Genomic DNA, 18,576 nt, shown 5'->3' on the forward strand with positions numbered 1-18,576 from the left:
CTCGGAGGAGGCCTGACGGCGCGGGGTCCTGGGGACGCACTTTCCAGACCAGGAGAAATCGTCAGGGCTTTCAGATGAACGTTTCCATTTGGGACCCTCCTCTTTAGGACCCAGAGTCACTTCTGGAAACAGAAGGACACCACGCGGACTCCTGAGGGTTCCGAGAGCTGCACAGAGAATAGGAAGCTCCAGGAGCCGTGCGCCCTGGACCTTAAGCAGAGAAGGGTGGGCAGCGCCGCGGTCAGGAGAAACGCAGGACTGCTCCCTCCCGCCCAGCCCTGGGGAACAAAGACGGTGCAGAAATCCCGTTTCCCCACGGGTTCCCAGCCAGGCAATTACAGCCGGCTTCCATTAGTTCAAAACAGCATAGATGCCAAATCGGTGAGCGATACTTAGGGCGGTTCCTCGTCGATGGGCTCCTGGCATTGGGAGGAAGCCGTGCGGCCGCCGCAGCGCACAGGGCTGCCTGGCGAGACCACTAGGGGGCCGGGGACGCGGGAGGCGCGGGCGCCTCGTGCTCCCGGCCGGTGAGCCGGCACGCCGGCCCGCACCTCCTCTCCAGAACAAAGGGTCCCTCCATCGCCAAGTGCTGCTGGGCGTGCGCCTGAGCGCACAACGCTGACCGTAGTTGTTAGAAATGAGTGTGATTTGTATGAATGGAGAGAGGTCAGTAACTTTATGTTTTGCAAATGCTTTCTTCTCTATTAGTATTTTTATTCCTAGATTTTGGAGGAGTGTCAGGGGCACGCAGTTTCCGTGGAGATCAGGGCTGCTAAAATGCGAGGCTGGCATGGAGGAGATTCTGTTTAAGGGGGGGAAAAAGACAGTAACCCCTTCCAGTTTTTTTCACCTTGTTAAATTTAAACTAAGACAGACAGAATTATAATCCAACACGATGAAGGCTAAGTTAGTATGAGAGCTGGAAACCGGGAGTGCACTTTGACAAGAAGAGTTCAGACAGAATAATATGCTATAATCTATCAAGGTAACAGCCCAAAGGATGGGGTTTTCCTTCCAAGCATCTCCCCTCTGCTATTGCATTCAGGCGAAAGAGCTGCTAGACATCTGAGTAGGCAGCACGTTTCACGCCAGCTCTGAAATCAAATTGCTCAAGGGAGTGTAACTCTCTGGGAAAAAAAAAAAAAAAATGGAGGATTGTCAAGGGTATTTTGATTTTTCTTCTCTGTCCTCCATCTGCCCTTCCTTCTCTCCCTCCTCCTGAGAGGCAGGCTCTGAGGAATTCTTGATCTGTTTAAAGCATCATAAAATTTAAAAATTTTTTTAAAAATGAAAAATAAACACCCTGTACCTCTTCATTTTTTCTAAAGCTGGTTGACTAAACTGCAGGCTTGCTGAGCCATAGAGCAGGTCAGCCCGTGATCGCGGCAGCAGTGCTGTGTGGGACTGAGATTGCACATCTTCCTGCTTAAAACGGAAAAGTCTCTCTCCGCCATAGGCTTTGTATTAGAAAGTACATTTTATGGGCGGATTTTGGTTTGGTTCGGTTTCCTACTATATACCTAGAGCCTGTGCCTGATAGGACTCGATACACATTTGTCCAAAAAATGGAAAAAAAAGTAAATTCTAGTTCCTCTCCTCCGTTCTTCTAAATTCTTGTGTTTTCCTCCACTCCCAAGTCTTGGAGTATTAGCCTCAGTGAAACTAAAGGAGAATTTTAAGTATATATACATTTTTAGGTATTTAGGTATAATCTGTACACACACATACATTTCTGAGCTCTTAAGAGGTCTTTGAACTGGAATAGAATTGAAATTAGGCACTTGTTTTTCTTCTGGCCTGGCTTATTTCTAAAGGCAAAAATGTATTAGGAAGAAAACATATACATCCCTGATAGGTAAGTGATAGAGAGATGATAGTCGATAAGAGACAAGAGAGTGAGAGACTGATGGGTGATTAGTAGATAAGAGAGAGGCGGATGCGTGCGTGCCTCTGGCAGCCAATTTCCCAGCCACGCGTGCGGAGCAAGGCATATGGGGGGCCACGTGCCCTTGCCTTGGGCGCTTCTCCACGTGAGACTGCAGTGAGCAGTTTCCAGTTTGAACTGTGTCCTGGCGGAAGGCAGGGCTGTGGTCTGGGGGATGGATTCTCACGGTCCCTGTGTCCTCCTGTCCCGCAGAACCCTGACATGGAGGTGGATGAGAACGGGACCCTGGACCTGAGCATGAACAAGCAGCGGCCGCGAGAGGGCTGCTGCCCCATCCTGACGCCCCTGGAGCCCATGTCCCCCCAGCAGCAGGCGGTGATGAACAGCCGGTGTTTCCAGCTGAGCGAGGGAGACTGCTGGGACTTGCCCGTGGACTACACCAAAATGAAACCCCGGAGGATGGACGAGGACGAGCCCAAAGAGATTGCTGTATGTCCTTCTCACTGACTGTCCCCCTACCCCGTCCACTCAGCACGTAAAGTTGGCACGACTGAGGGAAAATGCCCCTGGCACACGCCTTAACAGAAAATGTCTTTCCTCTTGAAAAATGACCTTTAGCTGACTAGGGCTTAGAAGACGTTTTCGGTTGACCCAGGAGAGATTTGGCACTAACGCTGATCAGAGTGAAACAAACCATCGCCTCCTTTAAATGATGAGTTTTATTTTCTAACAAGTGTGTTTTGTTGCAGACGATTTCTGTAGGAAAATGTGTAAACAGCTTACTAGTTCATTTTTTCTGGGTGATAAATTGATAGAATGCAGGGTTCTCCTTGCAGGTAGGGAATTGTAATGAGACTCTTAAATACTTAAAATGATTAATTCTGTGCGGTTAATTAGCTGGCTCATTGAAGCAAAGGACAGGGTCTGTTCTCTAAGAAACCTAAAATACGCAGAAGAGCCTACCTACCCCAGCCTAGAACAAACCATTTTAGTACCGTCACCTAAATCTTTGTTGACTATAATATTACCAAAACACCTCTGTCAAGAACATATTTTTGAGGTAGTTACAATTTTCAAATTCAGATCATTAAAATAGCTGTCCTTTAGGCTAAGAAAATAAATGGGAAAAAAATGTTCTTTATTAGACTGACTTTTCCTCCAGTGTTCAACTCTGAAAATTATGACATCTTTATTCTCTGAAAAATGAAAATTCTTTTTGAACACAATAGGGAGAGCGCCATCCAAGCAATAGCATCTTTACAGGAGGGAGGTGGAGAAAAGGGAAACGTTAGCTATTTGTAGGAATTGGCAGGGAAGGCACCTGTTCATAAGGCATTACATCAAAAGCTTATTATGCTTATTTCAAACTGATTTAAGTATCCAGGCATCTTAAAGGAGAATAGAATCAGAGTGGCAAGCTAAATTCCAAAGTATTTTTTTTCTCCTACAGTGTTAAATCGTTACTACCAAATAAGGCATGGTAGTTGAATCTTCGAATTTATTTTAATTAAAATTAAGCCCCCATAAAAGGACAGCAGTATTTCCCTCATAAGGTGTCACACAAGTGAAAACCCTTGCACTCCAGAAACACGTTTGCTGAACATCGCCACCTGTAGGAACTTCGAGGTTACTGCAAAGGCCCCCGTTAGCCAAAGTAGGTACATTCTATTAAAAAAAAGAAAGAAAGAAAGAAAGAAAAAGAAAAAAAGCGTTGCCTAAGAGTATTGTAAAATCACAGCGTCAGTCTAAACTGGGCTTCCCTTGCCTTGGGACTTAAAGCACAGACAATACTTCTGTGGTGTAGGATACTTACCAGAGGCTGTTAGAAGCCCCGGAGTCTAAAATATCTTTGGGTAAAAATGCTTAAGCTGCGCCCAGTGATGTTGGATAAAGTGCCGTAGGTCTTAAACCCAGGTGAGCAAGGTCCACCGAGCAGCCTCTCTGCCTGCCAGACCGCTTATCTGTCCCTCCTGTCGGTACAGCTTCAGGAATTTGAATAAGGAATTTGAATTTGCCCACTGACAGTTTACCCTAAGTTTAGGAATTTAGAGCAAGTGATGAGACATGAAAGTCGCCCAAAGAGAGAGATACTCTTTCAGCGAAGTTGGGTTTGCGTCCTCAGGGTGAGGGTGCATCGTGACTTTAAGGGTAGGGTGGGGACAGGTGGGCAATGCAGGGCAGCCATCCCCTGGGGGGACACAGCCTCTGGTCTGTGTATCCAGCGTCATCGGTGTGGCCCTGAAGCTGTGTTCTGCCCGCAGCCGGAAGACTTGGATCCCTTCCAGGAGGCTCTAGAAGAAAGAAGGTACCCGGGGGAGGTGACCATCCCGAGCCCCAAGCCCAAGTACCCCCAGTGCAAGGAGAGCAAGAAGGACTTGATAACGTAAGCATGGCGTGAGGTGAAATTACCACTCTTCTGAACCTTCCCTTTCTTTGGCTTATCTCTAAACCGGGTCTGTATATGCCTTGCCGTTTGAGCATGCGACATGCACAGCGTACAAATGTCCCCAACTGCCAGTCGGGTGGAGCGAGAGGCCAGCCGTGGACGCGCTTGTTCCGAGCGATGCTCTGTGCTCTGGAGACACCATTTCCATGTAATCCTGTGCGTTTTGCAGCTTTTCTTCAGGGCGCTTAAATCCCTGTGCAGACATTGCAGCTAAACTGGAAACAATGAAACTTTTTTCAAGCTTTTTTTTCAAACATACTTACTATTTTGGCTGTTTTGTTTTTGTTTGGTGGCAGATGTCCAACACCAAGGTGTGATGGGAGTGGTCATGTGACTGGTAATTACGCCTCACATAGAAGGTGTGCCTTCATTTTACTCATGGTGGATTCTGTCTTTTCAATTTATTGTTTTCAGCTTACCTCAACAATGCTGTCCAAGTACAAACGTTGAATTCTGTGTCACCCCTTTAAGTGCTATATGTTGACCTTCAAAAGCATGCTAATTGACGTGTTGTATAATGTCTTTTATTTTGAAACAAGCTACCTAAATTTGGAAAATGACTTTTAACAAACATTGAGACCAAAGGGCACAAATATTTGAATCTTATTTTTTCAAGTTTCTGGAAAGACACGTTTCCTTCAATTTCTATGTAAACATGAATTAGTTAATTATACCAACAAAATTCAATATACAGCACTTGCCCCATCGCTTTTCTGCATTCAACTTTTTAATTTCAGTTTTATGTTGTGTTTGTTCGGGAACGTAAGCTGGGCCTCGGGGCTACTCACCTGACTCTTCCGCCCTGTCTTACAGTCTGTCGGGCTGCCCGCTGGCTGACAAAAGCATTCGAAGTATGCTGGCCACCAGCTCACAAGAACTCAAGTAAGATTTAACGAAAATCCTTCTCTTTCTAAAATCTATTCGCTTGGTAGTAACAAAAAGGACGTGTCGTTTGAAAAGAAAAAAATGTCTTTAAAAAGCCACCTGTGTGCGTCAGCGCCTCAAATCAGCGCACATGACTGGGCTTCAGGATATTAGTCACTTCTCTGGACAATCCATCTGCCTTTTCCCTCTCGTTTACCTCCAGCTTTTTCATATCGTTTCCTTCTTCTATCTTGAATTTTCTAAAGTATAGGTATTTTCTCTCCAGATGTGCATGCACGTGGAAGGGAAGTTTTACAGAGTTACTCAAACTTTTAGGAACTGATTGATTGTAACGTAAAAAGTCAAAAATTGATTTCTTAAAAGTCAGTAGTTGACACGATCACTTTAAAGATGGATATTTAAATAGCACGAATGACAAAAGCCCACCATGACCGTAGCTAATTCCTTCAGAGTGTACTGCGGTTGTAGCTATGGAGACTCCTTAGGGCGGTGGTAACTCACAGGTAACTAAGGCTTTTACCAGTGCACGGACAGCACGGCCCTCTGTCTCCTCTGAGCCTGTAATTTTCTCTATCTTTTCATCATGAATCTGGTCAGCTACATTTACACCACCAGACTAAGGGTCTTCTTCTTTGTGTGTGTGTGTGTGTATACACACACATATATACATATACACACACACACACACACACACACACACACACATACATATGCACATATATACATCCAGATTCAGTCACTAGACAGGTTTTGGAAGAAGTCAGTCCAAGCCATTGACAGCAGATTAAGACCTTTGGTCACCTAGTTAGAAGGGATATTCAGGTGTCTGTAAGGAAAGAAGGGCAAGACTTGAACATTCCATAACATAATGAGAATCGAGATTCCCAAAAACTTGTTTTTAATTACCTGGCCTGTTATAAAAATCATCACGTCAAATTGCTGAGCTTCCATTTTGTTTGGAAATGGCTTTAGCTCCAACGCAGAGAAGATTCTGTTTTCAGACCCTGTTGGATTCCTTTCCCAAGGACCCCACCCCGTGCTCCCACTCCCTCGAGACAGACCAGGGCATCCGCAGAGCGCGGGTTCTGTTTCACACCGTGTCGTTTTTTACAGGATCCCTGCCCAGGGCCCTAGCGCCATAGATCACCTGCTCATGTTCAGTGACCTACTGAACTAGCCCTTCCGGCACGAGACCCTGGGAGTTCTCTTCATGGCGTGTAAACACCAGGAGGTCGTCCTCTTACTTAACAGCTGTAAAGTCTGTAGCCGTCTTCGCGGTGCCTGACGGACAAATAGCTTTTAGAACCTCAAATGGACAGAATTGGCAAGAACCTCCCGGGCCGCTGTGTTAAGACCTCCTTTTGGCACGGCTTGAAATTATATTCCCCTAACAATCAAAACGTGGTTAACTGCACTTGGAGCTTGGCCAACATCAGAACGTGGCAACTTCCCTTTGGCTCTCTTGCTGAGGAATGCTTTGCCATCTCCGGTTCCAACAGGCCTGCTGTAAACAGGGCAGCAGCCTGTGGACGACTTGCATCTGGTGTGGCTTCTCCTTGGTGGTCTCCAGACCCCAGAGACCAGAGTAGGCTTCTGATGGGTCTGGTTTGCGTGGCTTTGCATCCTCTGACTTTGGGCTTGGAAGGTTGTGTTGATCTGGAGTCCCAGGCAGACCTGCTTCTCCTCCGCTGCTGACTCTTTCTTCTTGTCCTGTCTTCTTGGAAGATGGCGTGATGGTCCACACCATCTTCATCTTCAGAGTGGTGTCCGAGTTCTCTTCACATCCTCCTGGGCGGTGTCGGGCTGTCTGTTCCCTCCTCCCTCCCTCCCTCCGCCTGGGGGTCGGGGTGGGAGGTGAGTATCTCCCAGAGGGCGATGGCTTCTCCTGATTGACGCTGATCTAAAGGCCACAGTCACCTGTAACTTGTCTTTGCAGCAGGTGAATCCCGCTTCAATTGACCCTTTTTCTGGAAAATCCAAACTTGACCAATTTTCTGAAATGATTTGTTTTTAAGAATGGATCTTCAAAACTAGGGGTCTCACTTACATGTCTACTATAAATAGTCTGATGTTTAAATGACCATCTTTTACTTGACGATAAGTCTTTCTCAGCTGAGGGAACCGTATATTTTAATGTGGTTTTTTTTCCTTTAATCTTTTACTTGATGACAGCCCTCCATCCATGGCTATTTCATGCGGGTCATAAAGCCCTTCCTGTACACAGGAGCAGAGATGAATCCCTGTAGGATTCGCAGCTGCTTTCTCTAGGATAATTCATGCATGTGCCCTTTTCAATAGCTTATTCTTTACATATGTATTTTTAAAGCTTTGGTCAGTTTCCGCTGCACAGCCTTGCCTGATTGAGAGAGTCCTTGTGTGATGCAGTGATCTCCACTTCTTCATAGAGACACCTTAGGAAGTGGGTCCCAACTGCCTCACAAATGTTTCTCGCTTCTGCATCAGCTAAGAAATAGAACCTCCTGGGAATGTTCCCCCTTGTCACTTCTGATGTTGAATTTTGTTAGTTGGCCATTAACAGGACATTCTCAATCTCAGACACACGAGTTTTGCCAGATACACTCTGGGTCTTGGGTCCTCCATCCTCTTAAACTTCCTGAGATAAGACCTTGCTCCATTCTCATCTAGAACAGCACACGTGGGATGGTCTTAAAAGGAAGCCGATCGTGTTGTCGAATTATGTACCATATGTAAACTGAACCTGTATTAAAATGTAATGTGTTCGTGAATATCATTCAGTCTCTGCAACTATTGCTTTCTTGTCCCTGGTCCGTCTGGCGTAGAAAACAGGTCGGTGGCTGGGTCAGAGGCAGGTGACAGCACTGGCGGAGGGAGCCCCAGAGGCAGGCGAGGGGGCCCGAGACGACCACGACCCAGGGCCCCGAGACTAGCAGAGCCTCTCAGGCTGAGGCTTGATGCTACACAGACGCCCAGGAGCAGCCACCCCCCCGAGGACTCCTGACCGTGACGTTCATTGAGACCCCAGGCCAGGAAGAACACAAAAGAATGAAATTGTCCAAATGAATGTGATTTTTTGGTGAGGACTCTGCCTAACAAGAGGGAAGTTTCTTCTCTAAAAGTTTCCTTGGCTAGGATCCCCTGAAAGAACTTGCAGATCACATCACATCATCCTCAGCCCATATTTTTTTTAAGAAGCCACATCCCCCCAGCCAGAAATTCTTTTTCCTACTTCCGGATGCGAGATCAGCACAGACACGGGCGTGATGTAGGTGTTTTAGCCACCTCCATGACCGGTTTAAACCGGTTAAAAACTGACTTAAATCAGAGGCGATTAGCTCTAAAAACAGTCCCTCAAACTGGCTTCCATTCACGCTCAGTTGGCCACATTTAGATTCTCCCTTGTTATTCCTGTCTTTGTCATAGAACCAGAATCCCTGTGGTTAATGAGGGTCCTTGCAGGAGAAGGAATTGTCCATCCCTGGTTCTCTTTACTTCTTCACCTTTGGACTTTGATTTAATCCTCGTGGGCTGGGTGGGGTCCTCCTTTGGGTTCTCTGACATTTAAGTCCTTCTTGTGTGTTCTGTCTTTCCGAGGCATGTCTCCCAGGTATTTTCACCTTAGACACAGAGGAACTTTAACCACATACTGAAAAAAAAACCTTGTTTAAAGCCTGGTTACCTGTATTTAAATAAAAGAATTAAAATTTTGAACTTAGGCCAAGATATGACTTTTCTCTAAGGGATCCCTATTTCTAGAATTTCTGAGGGCTTATTTCTTCAGCTATGCATGTCGCGCTGGCGTTGGGAGGATTATTTACCAGGGTCTAATAGAGCCTCACTCCGCCCACAGCTTCCACTCTTTCGGGTGCAGGAAGTTCACCCGCTTTCAGTGCATACCAGGTTCTGAGAACTAATCCTCATTTCGATCACCTTCCGCCTTCCCGGTTCACAGTAGTAAATCCAGGGGACTTTGTGAATTACAGCTGCCGTGGACTGAGGGCTGTGGCCTTCACAGAGGACGTGTCTCTGCGTGGAAGGACGTGTGGACCCCTCTGTACAGTTAACGCCTTACAGTAGAAGTGATGCTGAGGTTCTGGCCCTCACGTTGGGGGAGGCATGTGATACGTGATCTTTCACTTCAAGGAACCCCTCAGACGCCCTCCTTTCAGTTAGAAAATCATTTTATTCCATAGCAGCAGGGCCACCTGAGCACACCTGGTGCATATGCGTGAGTGTGCATGGGGGAGAAGGGCACCAGCCTCGGGCATCTGGGGCTCATGTCACACCATAGACACGACCTGCTGGGACCCGGTGAGCAACGCACACCTGAGATTTAGACGAGGCTCGGAGCCTTCTCTGCGCGCCTGGCCCTTGAGAAGGTGGAGGGCTCGGACCCACATCTCAGGTGTGGAAACTGAGTCCGGGCAGTTGGGCAGCTCAGTCAGTAAGTGGCCGTCACCAAACGTGGCCCAAGCGCCTTTTCCACACTTCATGCTACCGTTTCAAAGTTAGTATCCCTTTAAGGGTGTTGGTTTTCGATGGAGAATTAAAGGTTTATGCTTAACTACATAAAAATACAAATTCTGAGTTTCTTTCTCTGAAGCTTTTAACTTTAGGTCTCATGCCGTGTTTCCTCATAACCCGCACGGGGGACTAAACAGGGGATTGGGTCCTGTGAAGCTAAACTTCCAGGTGGGACATGACCAGCAGTCGTGGAAAACTGTTCACAGGGGTTTTGTCATCCCCAGGAAGAACCTCGTCCCACAATTTCTATTTCAACATCTGTAAAATGTTGATAAAGTTTGTGCTGCAGCATTTTTCTAAAAATACCCTAAGAAATACAGCTTGCGGCAGATAGATTTTTATTTAACCATAAGTAAGGTCAATTTAAAATAAGTCCCATATAGGAAATTCAGGGGAGCACAATATAGGAAAACTTCTACAATAAGGATGTTTGAGGATGACTCCAGTTACACACACACACACACACACTCACCCACAGACACACACTCACAGCGCACACACACGCTCACGCACTCACACACACAAATACACACATGCTCACACTGACACTCTCACACGGACACACACTCACGCACACACAATCACATACAGTCACCCACTCTCACATGCGCGCACACACACGCACACACTCTCACAGTCTCACACAACACACACACACATAGATTCGCACACATGCACTCACACAAACTCACACTCGCGCACGCACTCACACATACAAATACACATGCTGACACACACACTGACACACGCACACACAATCACATACACACATGCTGACACACTTACACGTGTGCTCACACTCACACGCACTCACACTCATGAACACACACGCACAAGCTCTCACACTCACACACACTCCCACTCCCACGAATGAACACACAAACATACAGTAAATAAAGCAATGCAGTGTGGCTCAGGCCTGGGTTCACTGAGTTTCTTATTAAGGGAGGGTTCTGGGGGAAAGCCTGGGTTCTTCTCTCTGTTTCTGGAACAGGCAGACTTAGCCATGTAGCGTCATAGGGCCCACCTCCCTGGATGCTGGCCCAGCTGCCAAGTGTCATTGGGTAGTTTGCTATTGTACCTGGATCCGTCAGGAATCTCCCTTCCTGCTACTTCTCTTTCTAATAGCCGACATTAGACTCACATTAGTTAAATCCCTTCTTTTAATATTTATTTATTTATTTATTTGGTTGTGCTGGGTCTTAGTTGCCACGGGCATGCTCCTTAGTTGCGACTCCAGGGCTCCTTCGCTGCGGCTTGCGGGCTCCTTAGTTGTGACATGTGAACTCTTAGTTGTGGCACATGGGATCTAGTTCCCTGACCAGGGATCAAACCCGGACCCCCTGCATTGGGAGCATGGAGTCTTAACCACTGCGCCACCAGGGAAGTCCCTAGACCCAGATGGTTATGTTTTAATCACCTTTAACCATTTTCACATGCAAATCAACAAAAAACAAAACAAAGCAAAAAACACAGAAAAGCGTTGATATTTAATTTATTTTATAAAGGGATCTGTGCTTTACAAAAGCACCTGCAGAGTTCTCGGGCAGTATTTGAATGCAGTCTAGGTGTGTCTGTCTTTGGTTTGTTTATTCTCCACCATCTTCCAGGTTTGGGTGCAGGTTATGAGGAAGTTTGCATGTGAAAAACCAGACTTCAGTCGTCAAACAAAGGCACAGGTGCAGGAGGGAAGGTGACTAATCAAGACACATCTGTACCGATAAACTCTTTGTGCAAAACAGAGACCGGCCTCTCCCGTCAGAGGGCCGTCAAGTCCTCATCTGTGAAATGGGAGAGTCCTGGTACCCGGCTCACTGTAGATGTTCAGTTATTGTCCCCGTCACCACGGCAACACACGCAAGTCCCACAGCTCGTGTTAAACTGCTGGGTTTTGTGACAACGTTAAGCAGAATTCAAAGGAGGAAAATGTAAGCGTTAGTTTAACGTTTACTTAATGACTTCTGTGACCTCCCTGAAATAAGGAGAACTTTAATTCACTCCAAAGTCTTCTGAGCCTCTGGCTTTGGAGGACTTTATAGCAAGTCCTTTGATTTAGAAAGAAAAATAAAGAGAAGAAAGACACTGCGGCAGTTACATCTGTTGGAACCCTGGGGGTGGGCGGTGATTGCAGAAAGGGGCGCCTGTGTGCTGGGCCCTCCCTGCCATGTTTCTGCAGTGCCTTGTGTATGTGTGTGCGTGTGTGCACGTGTGTGTGAGTGTATGCAGGTGTGCACGTGTTCATCTGTGGGCCAGCACAGGTGTTCTCGCGTCTGGTTGTCGCCATCAGCGTGTGGGCGGCATTCTGCTGCCCCGGGAATCATTTCCGCCCCTCTGTGCTCACATCCCCTCAGTAAAGAGGGATGTTCTGCAAAGTCCCTGAGCCTCGAGTCGGAAGCAAAAACCGGGAGAGGGCATCTCCCGGAAAACCATAAACAGAGCTGTTTCATTCTTTCGTTTTAAAAACTTGTAATCCGCACCCAGAGATAAGACACCATTTCTGCCCTCAAGGCACCATGGCCAGTCCCGTGCAGGGCATCCTGGGAGGCGACCATCGGGGTTGGGGGGTGGCTGGGGAGCAGAGGTCGTGGGCCAGTGCCTGAGCTCAACTGGTCCAGGCGCGGGCAGCAGACGGACATACTGAGGCCGGGAGGAGGCCGTGCTGTCGGGGCCGCGGAGGGGCCAGCGAGGGGCCGGGCAGAGCCGGCTGCGGGGAGCATGGTCCGGGCAGGAGCCCGGAGCCCCGAGCGCCGCTCAGCCGGGTTGGGGGTGGAAGCAGAGGGGAGTCAGCCGTCCAGGCCGAAGCAAGGCTCATTGCAGGCGGTCTGTCATACTGAGCACCGCCCCACGGGAAGCACTGCCTTGGCTTGGCCCCCTGCGCTCTTAGGGATCCCTTCTCTCCTCAGAATGAGGGATTTGCTGGGTGGGCCAAAAGGCTGCCGTAAAATCCGGGCTTCGTCGGCTCGTAGAAACTGAATTTTTAAGTTGTTCGTTGGTGCCTCATCACCCATTTTCATTGAAGCTAAATGAAACACGATAAATGTGGACCAGATCCCCGACCCACGCTCAGCCAAGTCACAAACTACTTAAGTCTTGTGTGAAAGCTCTGTGGGTCTGAACCATCCTCCTTAGGGCTCCTGGTCGAGGGGTTTCACTGCAGCAACCCCTGCTCCCTGGCCCTGGAGAGGCAGCGTCCTTTTTTGTTACCTCAAGTGTGGATTCAGCTGGCATCCGTGTTTCATTTCACCTTCAACCTGCCTTACTTGCTGTCTTCTGGGCTAAACCAATCTGTCCTGTCACCTGAACATTCCATACGCTGGCCATATAAACCAGCTGACAGTGGCCACTGTGTCTGACCTGAGAGGAAGCCCTCCCGGGGATGGGGCTGAACTTCTAACTTAAAGCTGGCCTTGAGAGTTTCATGTTTTTTATTGTGAAAAACTTGGGGGAGGTTTTAAATCCAGAACAAGGCCACGAAAGAGGCCTTCCTTACGAAACATTTCTTCGCATTCCATTCCTCCGTTTTGAAATGGTGAAATTTTAATACAGATACCAGACAGTCCTGAATGATACTATTTCTAAATAAATAGAACACAATTTGTCATCTAATCCAAACTAAAATAATCCACCTGCTGCAAACTATTTGAAAATGACTCTTTGAATAAATTTATTTTTTAACTGCAAAATTACTTGCTTTACAATTGAGAATATAAACCATACAGCATATTTGGTGCATGTGAACAGAAGGAAAAAAATGTTTTCCTTACAATTTTAAATACTGCCGTTTTAAAGGTACTTTAAATGTACGTACATATGTATTTAAATATGCTGCGTGTCGATGTGTAAACACACACTCATGTGAATACATGGATTTTGCTGCCTGTGTTGTCAGGCCAGGATTCAAAGCCAGACACATGGCCCTTCGTAAAACGTGTTGAATCGGCTGAGTCCTCTCCATACGTTACATCTAGTTAAATTTGGCCTTTCCTGATTATTGGGAATCTGGTCCCATTTTTATTTCATTCTGGGCTCCTCTGGGGCAGTTCCGACAAATGGTCTTCCTTCAAGCTCAGCGGCCGGTCACCACCCCAGCCCTGAGCTACCAGAGAAGCTGCTTCTGTGAAGGAAATGAGGGTCTGACCAGCCAGGAGCAGGTTACGTTGGCCTTTAATTGTAAATTTGAGGTTTTATTCCCGTAAACACTTCACTAATTTATAGTTTCCTCGAGCAAAATGAGTGAATCTGGAAATAAAGTAGACGTTCCCTTTGGGAAGTTACCAGCGAGGATTTCGGAGGGCATTTTTTGCTAGCAATTTCAGGAAAGAGAACCATCCTCTTTGGGTTTCCTTCTTGATTGGAAAGACTGGCTCTGAGCGGGTGAAGGGGGTGTTTGATGGGCCGAGGCCGGCCGGGGAGCCTGGATGCTCGTAGGGAGTGATCCCACCTGTCTGCGCATTTGACCCGTCTGTGTATGTAACGTACCTGTGTACTTGTCCCTAAACGTGATCCCTGATCTTCCAGGAGCCACAATTCAAGGAAAATCACATCCCTTCTCTTCCATTCTCTCTCTTTTGCATTTGTACAAAGAGAGACGTGTCCAGACACCTGTGGATTCTGCTTAGCTGTCTGCAGGTGGTCCATGTGCTTAATCCTGTTCTCTGTCCACAATCATCCTGCTACCTTCAAAGAGAATTGGAGAATATTGGGATAGTAGAGAGAGACGAGAACTCCCACTCTTACCTGACCTTCTTAAGGAAACAAAAACTTAAGCGCAAATACTTTCTTAATAATCAAAATGAAAATGTGATCTGGCTTTACAAAATGAGTTTCTAACTCACACGACTGTCCAGCAGCACTTTGTGGGGTGATGGGGATGCCCAGGAGGACAGCCTCGGCCACACGTGGCTGCTGAGCGCGCGAGGCCACCGGGGCTGAGGAACGCATTTCTAATTGCACTTCGTTTTCTGAACTCAGATTTAAGTAGCCACTCTGTCAAGCGGACATCCTCAGTGGACAGTGCCACGTGGAACCTTAGACTTTGTGGATACTGTTCGTCATATATAGTCTTACTACATTTTAATACACATTCAGGAATATTTTAGTCCTACAACTGAAAAGTTTATGATTTTTTTAGCGTCTGTGTCCTCAACGTTTTTGTTATATTATAAGCCATTGACAGAGAGGTTAGCCCTTTTATATTTACATGCTGTCCTCTTTTTAATTTAATGCCATTTATAGACAGATTAAAACTAAATATTATATAAGCTTCACAGTGTGTTTTCAGGATAGAATATTTGCATGTTACACCAAAACCTCATTGTTTCGGACCATTCGGGCAGTATTCAATACAAGGTAGTGGAGAGCCTCTGTTATGTTATTTTAAAAATATGTTTGACTTTATTACTTTCAAACTTGTACAGAGATTCAAGTCTAGTTAAGCAGGTGTCACCAAAGAGAGCTGCGTAGGCCCCCTAAGGACTAAGTAATCCTGGCTTATAACTAGCATACGCATTATTAATACTTGGGGCATCGAGGTTGTTAGAAGCCTGCTCTCCACTAGTAGCTGGAATACTTCTCTTTCAAGCTGGCTTCTGCCCTTAATTATCCGCTACCTGTGGGGAACGCTGCCCCACGGAAGTGACCTTCAGGCCCTCCCCATCCCAGGTAGCGTTAGCGGCCGGATCCTGAGGACGCCACCACAGTGTACGGCGCACAGTCCGGGGCTCAAATTGGTGGCTTCTTTTAGCTCGCTTTCAACCCCAGGGCCACAGAGGGCAGCTCCATCGTGGCCTCGGCGGGACAGGGCCACGCACCTCCCTGCTCCACGCCCCCGCCACGGGCGCTTGGATGGCGGCTTCGCATCCCTTCCGCTCTTGTCCTCCTGTGGTCAGGTGGTGATGGTGCCTTACTACACGCCTGCCCTCTGTTGAGAGGAATTGCAATCGCCCATCGCTGGCACGTGTAAGGGGCTCTTGGCGAAGAGGGGGAGAGTGTGATTTTAACAAGACCACGGCATTTTTAAATGACATTCTTGGAAACAAAGCTACTATACGCTCCAAAACTTGAGAAAGCGGGGGAAGAAAAATTATGTATAATCTCATCTCTCTGATAAATGTTAACTAATTATTATTAATGATATTATTAATCACATCCCTCGAGGATCTTGAGGCCCGCTTCTTTGTGTACTGTGTAGGTTATGGAATCTCTAATAGCTGCATAAAATTCCTGGGGTGGGAGGGGATGTTTCTGTAGCTTCCCTCTTGGCCTGGAACGACGAGCAAACACAGACCCAAGCCCCGGGAACGCGGGCGGCTGGCGCGTGCACGGAGGCCCCGGGGAGCCGACAAGGGTGTCTCCGCCCAGTTAGGATCTCGGGCGGATCACAGACGGGACGGGACGGTACCCTGTGAAGTGAGGTGACGAGCTCTGCGCGTATACGGCTCACTTTACAGACCCGACAGCTCCCACAGCTGAGCCTGAAACAAGGACCACAGGCTAAGGGCGTGTATTCTTCCTGGCGTCTGCGTGTAAAACCCCGTGTGCGGGGAAACAGCAGGAACACGGCCCCCGCATGCTGGCAGGGACGCCTGGGGGTCCGAGGAGGGACAGCCAGGGGAAGGTTCCAGAACGTGAAGCAGAGCGTCAGGGCTCAGATCCCATCAGGCCTGCAGGACCTGGCAGGACTCTGATCTCCACTCTGAGGGGGCTGGGTTTCGGCACAGCAGAGACATCACCTGATGTCTTCCACTCATCGCTCCAGTTCCCGCCAAGAGGAGGTCAGGAAGGCCCATTGGGAGGCCGTGGCGACCCTCCGGGTTGGAGATGATCCCACAGGCGAGGTCAGGAGCACAGCAGCTGCAGGAGCGGTCAGAACCTGGGGGCTCTGCCCGAGGAACGCGACGTGGCGTGAGTGTGAGGGCATCCGCGCCACCCAAAGGTGCCCCCAGCACCTGCGGTTTCCGAAAACAGGAGGAGCCTGCGGGGGAGTCGGGGGGCGGGGGTGGGGAGCGGGCCAGGCCGCGGAGGGTTGAATGTCCTAGGCGGTCGGGAGAGGGTCGTGTGAGCACCCGCAGAGTTCGCGAGAGACGGGGGCTGGAACCCGGGATGTGGAGGTCGCCAACATACACGTGGCGATTAAAGCTGCTCAACTAGCGGAATGAATCCGCGGGAGTGAGCGTCGGCGGAGAAGACAAGGACCGAGGCCACAGCCCAGCCTCGCGGTCTCCTGTCGGAACCCAGTGGGAGGAGCCCCGGCGTAACCTGATCACTTCCTGGAAACGGAAGTTATCACGAAACTTCCAAGTCCGTCACAAATGCGTTCCCTCCGATGTCTGGCAGGCCCCTTTCCTCCCGGTAGAATGGGGCAGCACCAAGGATTTCCCACTTACTGACGGTGGCAGCCAGCCCACAAGTCGCACCATGGGCTGTGCTTGGACGGGACGACGTTTCAGAAAGGAAATAGTACATCTGACTTGTGACGATAGCTCTGTAACCACTGGGGACCATTTAAATGTGACTGTGGTGATGCGTTTTTCTCTTAACGCGTTGTCAGAGCGACAGGACCTCCATCCATCGGGGTAGGGGCCTCACCTGCCCACTTTCCCCTGACGCTCACTCTTCTTGCCGGGCTCCTTGGATAAGTCAAGCTGAGGCTGAACGGACGCACTGGGAGAAGGTTGGGAAAGTGTGAAAACGAGGGCCTTTCGGAGCAGCTGGTTCCGGCAATGATCTGATTATCAAACGGTGCTGCTTCCGCTCTTGCCGTGAGGATCACATCCACACTTAAGGCGGGTGACCCCCAGCTCTGCGTCGGGCAGAGAGGGAGGACGGTGAAGCTGGATGTACTTTCATGGGAGACTAGCCTTGGTTTCACCTTGAACGTAGATTTGCAGACTGTTTCACCTTGAGGCTTAAAGATGGCTTGAGAGATCCTGAGATGCATATTTCTTAATTCTTCAAGTAACTGTCTACAATGTATGCATGCTTCATGGTGCAAGAACTTTCTGGTGCCCTCCCCCTTTGGCCCTTTGCAAAGCAGGCACATCCCCTTGAGGTGACCTTCCTTGACCCTCCTCTCGATCCAAATCCACCGTCTACAGGAGCCCAGCCATGGAGCCAGGTCGGCCCTTCACTGAGCTGGCTAATCCCCTCACCTGGGCTTAGATCCCACAGCCACAACGCCGGCGCCCTGGCTTCTTTCTGCAGACATCATGTCCCATCTTACACTGTGGCTGTGTGGTCACCTGGACCGGACACAGAGCAGAGGTTCCTGAGGGCACCCCTCAGGACTTCAGCACCCAACTCCTTCTCAACAGCACTTCGCACTGCGCTGGGAACCCAAGCCGTTGAGAAAATCAGTCAACGCATCAGAACAAGATGACTTGTACAACACAGCCTGGTAAAGAGCCCAGGAATTCTGCAGGGAGAACTGCGGAGGGAAAGTAGTGGGGTCTGCAGACAGGTCAGCCAGGTGACCTTGGGCAGATGCAGCCACGTCTCTGAGCCCCAGGCCTCCACTGTGGAGGGAGGGGATTCGGCCAGATGACCTGGAAGGTTCCGGTGAATTCGGAAACACTGTTGCCCTGGGTGCAAAGGAGGCAGTGGTGGCGGGCGAGCTCTATGAGGTCACCTCTGTACAGGGGACAGAGCTGCACATGGGCGGCATCAGTGTCAGGGACGTGTGGAGGTGAAAGCCTGGTGGCACACGCATAGCGCAGCCCTGGACGCGTTCTGCTGCTGGACGCACGTGGTGTCTCCTGCACCAGGACGGCGATTTCCGAGTGAGTAATGGAGGAAAGACATACCTTCTTGGTTGCTGGATGGGAAGCCGGGGAGGAAACAGCATCACTGTCCAGTGGGA

The 18,576-nt window shown here is 48.8% G+C and overlaps 1 protein-coding gene across 1 annotated transcript in view; it reads left to right on the plus strand.

The window, feature by feature from the left end:
* Nucleotides 1-18,576, plus strand: part of MYT1L (myelin transcription factor 1 like) — a 136,211-nt gene that overhangs the window by 64,110 nt on the left and 53,525 nt on the right. Inside the window, exons 11-14 of the mRNA XM_024756918.1 lie at nucleotides 108-240; nucleotides 2,138-2,374; nucleotides 4,147-4,268; nucleotides 5,145-5,213. Coding sequence (XP_024612686.1) covers nucleotides 108-240; nucleotides 2,138-2,374; nucleotides 4,147-4,268; nucleotides 5,145-5,213 — 561 coding nt within the window. The remainder of the gene's footprint in view (nucleotides 1-107; nucleotides 241-2,137; nucleotides 2,375-4,146; nucleotides 4,269-5,144; nucleotides 5,214-18,576) is intronic.

This window comes from Neophocaena asiaeorientalis, unplaced genomic scaffold, assembly GCF_003031525.2.
Source record: "Neophocaena asiaeorientalis asiaeorientalis breed wild unplaced genomic scaffold, Neophocaena_asiaeorientalis_V1.1 scaffold703, whole genome shotgun sequence".
NCBI classification, from domain to species: domain Eukaryota; kingdom Metazoa; phylum Chordata; class Mammalia; order Artiodactyla; family Phocoenidae; genus Neophocaena; species Neophocaena asiaeorientalis.